Raw genomic sequence first — 10967 nt, forward strand, 5'->3', positions numbered from 1 at the left:
TAGCAGGGAACGTCGTACATTTCAACTTGTGTCAATAATCTCCCGCGTTCCAAGGAAGAAAATCCCCAAAGACATTATTCAAGACAATACAAATGCAAAATGAAATATAAATCATACACAATGAATGAAAAGGTTTAATTGCTAAGACATAAAGAAACAGAGAAATAAATGAAATGGAAGTCCATGCATATACACCATGGTCTCTGTAATCACTCCAAGATCCCAACGTGATCTGTCCAGTCAGCCTGGAACACACTGTAGGCTAGGCTGTACTGCAGTGTACTGCATTTTCTGCAGTACATGCAGAAAATAATTTAAAATTTTTAGTTTGCCATACAGTAGAGCTAAAGCAGGTACAAGAATCAAGAACGTAGCATTTCTGTTTAAAAAAGACAGTCCGTTAACTCCACTCTCACTTGTCATTCTGTTTCAAACAGGCGTACAGAACCAGAAGTCTTTAAAGTCGCATTTTCAAAATAATCACATGGTGTGTGTTTGTGTGTGTGTGTGGAGAGAGAGAGAGAGAGAGAGAGAGAGAGAGAGAGAGAGAGAGAGAGAGAGAGAGAGAGAGAGAGAGAGACTGATGTTCAAATTCTGTCTTTGTCAAACTCGCACACGAAGTACATGGTGAGAGAGCAGGCCACATCAACCCACTCCCCTGATGACAGCAGCTCCACGCAGTCTTCATCTTCGTAGGCATCGTTGGGCTCCCCTTCCCGCCACCGGCTAAACGTGCTCATGGGAGAGCGCTCCACGTAAACAAACTGGCCTTCGCGCTCCAGGTCGTTAATGCCGATGTACACCCTGCTAAGGCCTGCTCCTGTGATGTACCCAGCGAGCACCCTGTTGGTGGCAGCATCTTTGGGCATGGCCAGGTGCCCGCCCCTGGCCTGACAGGAGAGCTCGGCATCTCGGTAGCGTCTCTCCTCCTTCACCAGCAGGTAGACTTTGCTGTCAGTCTCTTTGATGCCAGCAACAGCTGCGGGGGAGGGCAGTGCTGAAAAGTGAGCACTTGTATTTCTGTAATCACACCGCAGCATCCAACACTGCGAATTTCACATAGATGGACAAAAAAGGCAGCCTCCTGTTTGACTAACACCTTTTGTCAGTCTGTATAAGAATGGGATTTGACTGCTCTTGTTATGGAAAAGAGCCATCTATGCAATTACCTGTGCGAGAATATTGTAAAGTACTTAAGCACTTAAAGTACAATGGTAAAGTACTTAAAGTACTATGGTAGCAGGCTTGTATTTGTGTATATTCCCCATGTATCAAGAGTGTCAGAATGCATTTCTGGAGTTACATCAAGGCATGTTTCTGCAGCATAGCTGGTTCAGCTCATAAAGCACTTAATGGCCAGTTGATGAATAGATTCAGGTGCGTTAACACACTAGGCTTGGGGTTTGACTTATGCTCTTTATAGCAGGAGATAAGGGCTTTGTGGTCTTACCATTTTTAATGAACTTCAGCTCATTGGTTAATTGTGCCACGTGATTATCCATTTCACCAATCATCTTCCGTAAGGGTGCACACTCACAGGGAAGCCCTCGAGCCACAATTCAAATGTGACATTATGTCAACTATATGCAATAACTAAAGCTTGAACAATTACATACTTCAAGATATTAAAATATGGATTTTATCTTAAAGCAGCTCTTAAAGCTAATTTTACCTGGGTCTCCATTTGAGCCTGCTGGACCTGGATCTCCCACATCGCCTTTTAAACCTGTAAAAAGTCCATGTGTAATTGTGCAGACTTTCAAAACACTATTTACTTTGTAAATTACAGTTTCATTGGTGGCCTACCTTACCTTTTAAGCCAGTGGGACCTATTTTTCCATAACGTCCCATGATACCTTTTTCTCCTTTAAGTCCAGAAGGACCTGAAAAAACATTTTTTTAAACACTCATCCTTTATTATTAAAGTATAAACTAAAGACTTCTAAGAAGGCTTTAGGGAAAAGCACCCACACCCCCAAAAGAACCACTCAATCCTCATTAAGAGCAGCAGTAAACAATTGTCATCTTTCGTGCATTCTGGCCGATATAGCCAGATGACCTTTTAATCTCCAGAACATTTTGCTGTTCTACACTCCCTAAACATGATGAATCCCAGAAGACACATGTGCTCACGTGGCCCATCAGCAAAAGTCCACTTATACTTGTGCTTGGGCCCAGTTCTTACACTGAATATACATGTTAAGCATCCAGTGTTCTGACTCTGACTGTACCTTACTATTAAATGATGTGCATATATTTTAGGTAAGAGTAAGTGTGTTTGAGTGGTGCAGTACCCATCTCTCCAGGGGGCCCCACTCTGCCAGGTCTCCCAGGTGCTCCTTTCTCTCCCTTCTCTCCTGCTTCCCCTATGGGAACAGACAGCCCTTGCTTTGAAGCAAGCCATCGCTCTTTTCTTAACATTACACTGCTACAGGGAAGCAACCCTGAGTGCTTGCCCAAACCCCCTGTGCTATTTCGGCAAACCGAAGAACACATAAATATTTACGTTTAGCCGATGCAACCTTGGGGGTGATTTACATTTAGCTGATACCTTCTGCCAGAAGTGACTTGCATTAGCCAGGGACAACTACGCAGCAGGAACTTAGAGAGGTGAGCCTTTCACAAGGGCATAACGATAACATCTAAGCATCAGCTGGAGCTGAACCGGCTGTGCATGTTCGTGTGTGGCGGCGTGTTACCGTATGCTGGGGCACACCTTTAAGTCCAGGGACAAGGATTTGGACTGAGCAGGGCTCCTCCCCCATATGCTGACCATAAGCCAACCTTGCCAGGATCAGACCCAGCACAGTGACCAGCACGAATGATGTCACGCCCTCTCCACTCATACTGGGAACAACACTGGAATGGTACAGCTCTACGAAAAGTAATAATATTGCACACTCCAATGAACTGTGAAATGCACCTCAAAAGGCAATGTTTCAGTCGGACCATGGGCCGGCTAGCGTTAGCCGCTGGCGCTGACTGTTAATTAAATAGTCCAGCATGGAATAAAAGCATGTCACAGGAAATAACTAAGCCAATGGTTTATATATGCACCATGTCTGTATGCAGTGTGAGTTATTTATACAAGACAGCATGAATTTACATGATGTGTTGATTGCACTGTTAAGCAGAGGCAGAGTAAAGGGCAGTGTTTGTGTAGCAGAGACAGTAAAACAAATAATCTCTGCAGAAGATACTCTTGTGTTCTTACCTTTAAAGCATAAATGGGTGACCACAGGCACACTAGCTGCCGCATGGACACAGTACAAAGAGAGAGAGTATTTGCTAGGCAGTTATCCTACATCAAGCAGCACCACTCTGCATGCTGTACAGATATGCATTATTCCCCCTTGTTTACAAGCACAGCAAATTGCAAAGGTACAACTAACAGATGGACTTTACTGATGCATAAGAATTTATTACACGCCAAACCAAAGGAACATGCCTTGCATTATAGTGATAGGTCGAGTAACGAATCAGACTCACCTTGTGCAGAGCAATCAAGAAGTGTGGCAGCTGTAGGTTCTGACTGGGGCCCAAGTGAGGCTGAGAGGAGCTCGCTCACCCTCGATCGGTCTGGCGTGCCTTGTCCTGCAGCGCGGTCGTTCTGGCATGCCCTGAGTCACACGGTCGCAGACAGAGCACAGGCCATGGAGCTGGCGCGCGTGGACGTAAACACAGATAAGACGTCTTAGGCTCTGCTTCCCTCCCTCTCCTGATAGAAGAAGCAGCGAGGTCACTGACAGCGCTGCCCTGCCATGGACAACTCGCAGCTCAAGCTGGAATCCCGGGCATTCCGCACATTCGTTCAGTTTCCCAAAGACACCATGGAGGAGGTGAAATGGGAGATATACATGGAGTGAAAGAACGTCTCACTCCATGCAGAGCTTTTCATATGTGAAGAACCTCTACGTCAATGGACAAAGCAAATGCTTCACGTGAATGGTAGAGGATTAGATGTTTAAAACAGGCTGCAGTGTGTATTGTCTTCCACAGGGTGGCACTAAACATTTGACTTTGAAGAAGGTGAACTTTTTCTAGCTTGCTCGGTCCACTGGGATTATTAAATTGTACATATCTAATCATATCTGGACAGTTTATTGCAGGTATGAGGAGCAGTAGGACATGGGTTGACTAATTCGTACCTACTGGCACTGTGTAGGTGCTTGTCTGCCTTCTGCATCACCTGAGCCTCTCCACATCTCTCAAGTGGTTAGAGTGGGCTCTGAGTCCTTAGCCATTGTGCCTCCACAACGTGCACCAATATGAAAACATGCACACATGCACACACACACAAACATCAACAAAAATGCATGCACACACACACAAACACCAACAAACACACACACAAATCAAATGATGACTAACTAGCTGGGCAGTTCCTGTGTAGCCTAGAGCATTCAAACACTGCACTACATCTCAATGTTGTCAGAGTGAGGAAAAAATGCTACGGTCATTTTCCACAGATGTCAGTGTGAATGAATCAAGGTCGAATTATAATAGAGCGAAAACAATGGCATTGACAGCACATTGACTTAAGTAAGATAGATAAAGCATCTACTCAGTCATGACAATGCAGACAGGCCTGTGGCTGCAGGATGTTGCATGCAGTCAAGGATATACAGTCCTCTTTATTAAGAACATTTCTTTATTAGAAACGCCATGAGGGTCAACTGCAGCTCCTTTGTTGCCATGTATAGTTTGCGCTAGCTACCCTTCCTTCCACTTTTCATCAGTGGCCAATTTCTCACCAGGATATTTTTGAGGGGTCTGCAATGGCCCTGTGTACTGAATGAGAAATAAGATGACTGGCAACCTGCATATGGCCTACAGTCTGCGACTGGACACCTAGAAAAAGCACCGATATGTGTACCTAATAATGAGGCCATAAGACAGGTGCTTCTTATGAAGCGGGTGGAGACTCTAAGTATATACACACACTCATACTACATATACTATATGGGCAAACGTTGAGACTCCCACACAACAGTTGGAACAACCAACACATTACAGCTACCGGTGCTTTTATGATATCACATATTAATCCTTAAGCATTGATATTGATTGGTCACACCTTTGCAGCCTTAACTTCCACTCTTCTGGAAAGGTTTTCTACAAGATTTTAGAGAAGTTTTGCCCATTCATTCAGAAGCGCATTTGTGTGGTCAGACACTGGTGTTGGACAAATTCTCTGTTCAGTTCATCCCAAAGGTGTTCAGTGGGGTTGACGTCAGGTTTCTGTACAAGCCAATCAATTCCCTCCACCCAATTATGTCTTTATAGACCTTGCTTTGTGCACTGTGGCACAGTCATGCTGGAACAAACAGTGCCATCACCAAACAGTTCCCACAAAGTTGGGAACATACAATTGTCCAAAATGTCTTCGTATACTGAAACATTAAGATTTCCCTTCACTGGAACTAAGGGGCCTAGGCCGACCCCTGAAAAACAACCCCATAACATTATCCCTCCGCCACCAAACTTTACAGTTGACAAAAAGCAGTCAGGCAAATAATGTTCTCCTGGCATTCCCCAAACCCATACTTGTCCATCAGACTGCCAGATAGAGATATGTGATTCATGACTCCACAGAAAACATTTGCACTGTTCCAGAGTCCAGTGGCTGTGTGCTTTACACCACTCCATCCATTGCTTGGCATTGGCTTGGCTTGGTGATGTAAGGCTTGCGTGCACCAGCTCAGCCATGGAAACACATACCATGAAGCTCATGGCACCCAGTTTTTGTTCTGATGTTAATGCCAGGGGAGGTTTGGAAATCTGCAGTTACCGAATCAGCAGAGCGACATTGGTGACGTTTACGCAGTAGGCACCTCAGCACTCAGAGACTCCGCTCTGTAACTTTACGTGTTCTGCCACTTGAGTTGCTGTGGTTCCTAAATGCTTACGCTTTTCAATAATACCACCCACAACTGATCATGGAATATCAGTTGTGAATAACTTCATGAATAACTGATCATGAGATTTCACAAACTGAGCTGTTGCATCCTATTACAATATCATGCTCAAAGTAAGTGAGCTCTTTAGAGATTGCATGAATAGGTGCTTGATTTTATATGCCTGTGTTAATGGGACTGAATGAAGCACATGAATTCAATGATTAAGATGTGTGTTCCGATACTTTGTCAATATAGTGTATTTGCGACTTGCCTACTCTTAATAGTCAGTGACCTAAACCAAGCAGTTCTGCTGATTAGAAGATAGAGACAGTTTAGATTGCTCCCATGTATAAAGTGTAAATAAATCATTTTATCTTCATTATGGAAAGGGAAGGCCAAGACTTACAAAAATGTCACAAACATTAGACAACGGATATATCTCGACTGATCTAGTACAGTTCTGGACAATTTTGAGCCATTCCTATAAACTAGCAAATGAGGTTGGTACTATTGCATTGTGCACATCAAATGTGGTTCACCCACAGTCTCCTTCTGCAGTTGATTCAAAATGCTGCATCAAAGAAAAACATAACTCCAAAGCATCCCTTGATGCTTTAAAAAAAGCTAACAGCACATCAAGTTCAGAAACAAAACCATATCCAGGTCTGCATTTAGTGACTACAGCAGAAGAGCTCATAAGACAGCTTTTAGTTTGTGTATGAGTGCAAAGGAACACCAGCGAGCCATTCTCCGGGGTCTCTGGGGCATTTCGAAAGCATCAGAAAGAATGTGTTCCTCCCATGGCTGCTTCGTATCTCCTTTCCCACTCCCGGTTTCGGATCGCCTTGCTCTCTGCATAATGCGTTAATGTATTACACAGCAAATGACTACTGACAAAGACAGCCAATGCATTAATATAAGCTCACGCCCTCTCCCCTCACACATGTATATTAGCAAAGACCCAGCAAGTTGCTATCAATTCCAAAACTCCATCATTAGCCTATCTTCCCTTTCAGAAGTGACACATTTAGCACAGAAATCGGATCCGAGCAACTGACTGTGTCTGACAGCCACTGTGTCTCACTCATGTGTCAAAGTGGAGACTATATGCTCTACTGACTTTAAAATGGATAATTACAAACTTGTGTTAGAAAATGTACAATGTACTAATGCCATTCTCCGGGGTCTCTGGGGCATTTTGAAAGCATCAGAAAGAATGTGTTCCTCCCATGGCTGCTTTGTATCTCCTTTCCCACTCCCGGTTTCGGATCGCCTTTACTCTGAGCCGTGGGAGGCACAGGAGTGGACCTGGACACATACTGCTGCACTCTCCGAACCCAGAGGCCGGAGAGGATGAAGCCATGCTCAGCAGAGCATGGCAGCCACAGAGGCCTCTCTGACTCAACTCAAGGCGCCTTTATGGGTCAGGATCACTGGCTATTCGGATAGCTCTGTTAGCCTGAAGTCCATCAACACAGCCATCTCTGATATCTCAGTGCACTGGGTTAAGCAAGGACGTTATAGTGAACTGCAATAAGTGATCAACATGCTCAACTCAAGGAATGGGGCTTGGGTGCTGTGAAAGTCTTTAAGTTGGGCTCTAAACTGAAACAATAATCTTAGGTCTAAGCAAAACATGAAAAGGGAAGACTACTTTTAGAAGATAAAGGAAACCTGGTCCTGTTCAAGGGGCTGTCCATGTTAAAACCATGTATACAATGCTATGCTTACTGATTTCCCAAGAACTAGTCCAGAGAATTTTATACTCACTTACAGACTCACTTACAGTTCTATCGCTGACTTTCAGCTATTCAGCAAATGCACCAACCTTAACAAACCTATGAATATGAATAGTTTCTTAATAGGTTCTTAATACTGTGCATATGAGGCATAAACATAGCTAAAGTACATTTACATTATTTTTTTTCCTATTACAAACTTACAGAGACATCATCTTGTGAGTTTACTGATTAGGAATAAAGTTACAGTGGATTGCGCAACATTAAGATCACAGCAGAGTCTCAAGACACACCATCAGACCTTCTCTCTGTAGGCTTCTGTAGTTCTCAGAGGTTTCATATAATACTCGTAACTAAAGTAAAAGTCTTTAACACCTGCAGGGAGCATGTGCACAATTATTCAGAGCTACGCTTGCTGCTTATTGAAGTGCTCTGCACTCACAGATACAGTCTGGAGAAAAATGCATCATGCTAATGACAGATCAGTATAAACTTCTGCTTGATTTTAGGATTGTCAAGACATGGAGTGATGATAGATAATTATGAGATCGTCTAAGTGAATGTAATGGATCTAAAGTATTTACAAATGGTGCGTTTGATATGATGTGGTCTAATGGTTCTGACATCTGTTTGTTAGTTTATGTATTTAATTATTTATTAATTTACCTAGACTACTTAGAACAGGTGTCTTCTGAGTATATAATGACATTAAAAATGAAAGTGTGCGGGTGTGGGTCTGTTAGTTTGTATTCAAAGCTGTATATAGACATGATTACATACTGGCTAGATTTTCAGTTCAGACAGACTGAGAAAATCCACAGAATATCAATGAACTCTGTGTCTTACAAACCTATACCATACTTCACAACTAATAATGCCTGCTATTTGCCACTGCATGTTCACACAACACATTTTTCTTCGAGGAAAACGGAAGCTTTCATGGTGAAAAAATCTACACTGAAATAAATTCTCCACTTTCAGCATTCCTCTGTGAGAATCTGTCACTTCCCTCTGTCTCCTTATTTTAAACATTAGTGAACTTTCCTCAAAGAGAGGTATTAGAGACCTTCACTCAGGTCTGGAATTTGATGAATAAACGTGAATCACCGCAAAGTACACAAGGCACCTGAGACTGAGGTTGTAATAAATCAGTAACTAGTAATACAGAACAGCTCTGTGGTGATACATCTCCATTAGGTTTAAATAGAGCTTTGAAATAAAACCCACACCCTGCTGACCCATCACAGAAACCTGTAATGAAAGAATGTAGAAACTGAGAGTGAGAGAAGGCAGCAGCAGATGGAGGAGATGACTCTCATTCTCTCCTAATGATTCTAGCACCACTGCCAACTCCAGGAACAGCAGTAACCATTATCATGTCTTCCAAAGACAGTGCTCATATAGATGATCAAGTGGAGGGCAGTGGAGACGTCTGTCCAAAGCCGACAGAATGAACCTCCGCCATCTCTTATTGATATATACCCAGGAAATGAAACCACTGAAACCTTGCTCTCTGCATAATGCGTTAATGTATTACACAGCAAATGACTACTGACAAAGACAGCCAATGCATTAATATAAGCTCACGCCCTCTCCCCTCACACATGTATATTAGCAAAGACCCAGCAAGATGCTATCAATTCCAAAACTCCATCATTAGCCTATCTTCCCTTTCAGAAGTGACACATTTAGCACAGAAATCGGATCCAAGCGACTGACTGTGTCTGACAGTCACTGTGTCTCACTCATGTGTCAAAGTGGAGACTATATGCTCTACTGGCTTTAAAATGGATAATTACAAACTTGTGTTAGAAAATGTATAGTGTACTAATGGTCTGCAGGTATACACACTACCATTTAGCAAATATGTTGATGTTTTTGGAGGGCATTAACACTATATCATGATTAAAACTTCATACATTTACACAACCCACTTTGCATGAAAACTTATGAATGATAAAAGCTTTTCATACAGAAATCGCATTTTTGGTGAAATCACATTCAGGACATACGTTGTTTTGTGGTTACTTTCTTTAAAGCACTTTGAATTGCCATTTGTTTGAAAAGGGCCATACAGTACAGTACCTTGCCTTGCCTTGTCTTCCCATGATAAATACTGGGAAAGCCATTAAAACCATTTATATCTAATTTAGATAACCGTTGTTAATAACTGGAATGCTGTTTCATAAAAGCTCAGTTATAAACCAGCAAAGGCAGAATGCATCTCATGGAATCTATATAGATACTCCACTTATGTAGGTCACTGTTCTAGTTTTTACAGTCGGCCCAGGACAACCTATAGCATTTGGAACAGTAAGAATCATTAACACTCAAAAGTGTTTTGCTGATGTATGTATTTTGTATTATGAAGGTAAAAACGCTGCCAGCCTACTACATCAGAACCTGAAGCACAGGAACCAGTTAGCAGAGCAAAAGCATGACAAAGCATGAGACTCATAGCGTTTCCGCCACAAGACACATGACCTTTCCCTAGCTCTTCTAGCCCTACATGGCATGAGCTGTCCTCCAGCCTGGCTCTTGGCAGAGGGAAAAGGAGACAGAGAGAGGTGAATGGGCTCGAGACCTACAAAACCCTTTCCCTGCCAAGCCAAAGCCCGGCGGGGTGGTCGTGGTGCACAATCAGCCGCATGCAGTCGACACAGCTGTGGGCTCAGGACCTGGCGCAGAGTGGGGACAGAATTCTGACAAGCACAGGATTCCAGCACCAGGACAGAAGTGTGGTGCCTCACCTGAAAATGAAGCGCACGGTGTGTGAGAGCTCCCTCATGAATATCAAGGAGCTGATTCTTTGGCTGGAGATGATATGGTCTACATGCAAAATATGCTTTTTCAAAGCAAGTCATTTGTTCAGAAATCATGACACTTTTTGTGAAAATGGAAACTTGGACAATAATGGAATACCCATACAATAGAAGTATTTTTTTTTTAAGAACTATTATGCAGAATGATTAATGAATTAGATATTTTCCAACACAAGACAAACAGCAGGCAGTACTCTTCTATATGTTCCAATCAGAAGATGTACTGGTACTATCACGCATTCCAAACAATGGCTTGATCAAGCCTGACAGAATCTTCCCGTATCCAAGCAACCGTAAGATGCTGTTCTGTGAGAGTTAGATAATCCTCTGTAATGCAATTCCATTGTCTAAGCAATGTTAGAGTGTGGTGCAGATCAGAATTCTATCTGATCCGTTAATACATAACTCAGTTATGGCTCTCATCCCACAGACTTTTGCTCAGTCTGTGGAGAGTAATCTCATTGCACTACCTCATTCAGAAGAGAATTAGTCCGCAACAGAGAAGA

General features: G+C 42.8%; 1 protein-coding gene across 6 annotated transcripts; it reads right to left on the minus strand.

The window, feature by feature from the left end:
* Nucleotides 1-116: 116 nt before the first annotated feature.
* Nucleotides 117-3827, minus strand: colec11 (collectin sub-family member 11). Of its 6 annotated transcripts, none has more exons than XM_081721790.1 (8): nt 3490-3827; nt 3215-3246; nt 2717-2875; nt 2295-2366; nt 1812-1883; nt 1673-1726; nt 1451-1546; nt 117-997 (listed from the first exon to the last, which is right to left on the minus strand). In XM_081721790.1, the coding sequence occupies exons 3-8, from the start codon at nt 2844-2846 to the stop codon at nt 588-590; spliced, it is 834 nt and encodes a 277-aa protein (XP_081577916.1). In that variant the 5' UTR covers nt 2847-2875; nt 3215-3246; nt 3490-3827; the 3' UTR covers nt 117-587. The 6 variants fall into 6 exon arrangements, with proteins under 6 accessions (XP_081577916.1, XP_081577915.1, XP_081577914.1 ...); XM_081721789.1 differs by having other exon boundaries at nt 3215-3250; nt 3490-3826; XM_081721788.1 differs by lacking the exon at nt 3215-3246 and having other exon boundaries at nt 3490-3824.
* Nucleotides 3828-10967: the final 7140 nt, after the last annotated feature.

This window comes from Electrophorus electricus, chromosome 10 (assembly GCF_041902795.1).
Source record: "Electrophorus electricus isolate QZ-2024a chromosome 10, ASM4190279v1, whole genome shotgun sequence".
Lineage (NCBI taxonomy): Eukaryota > Metazoa > Chordata > Actinopteri > Gymnotiformes > Gymnotidae > Electrophorus > Electrophorus electricus.

What these genes read in the sequence shown, in the direction of transcription:
- colec11 (XM_081721790.1), bottom strand. Translation starts at nt 2,846, where the DNA reads ATGAGTGGAGAGGGCGTGACATCATTCGTGCTGGTCACTGTGCTGGGT. An exon ending in AGGTCCCACTGGCTTAAAAG is followed by an intron (nt 1,727 to 1,811) that starts GTAAGGTAGGCC and finishes GACTTTTTACAG; the next exon opens with GTTTAAAAGGCGATGTGGGA. An exon ending in GCTGAAGTTCATTAAAAATG is followed by an intron (nt 998 to 1,450) that starts GTAAGACCACAA and finishes CTCACTTTTCAG; the next exon opens with CACTGCCCTCCCCCGCAGCT.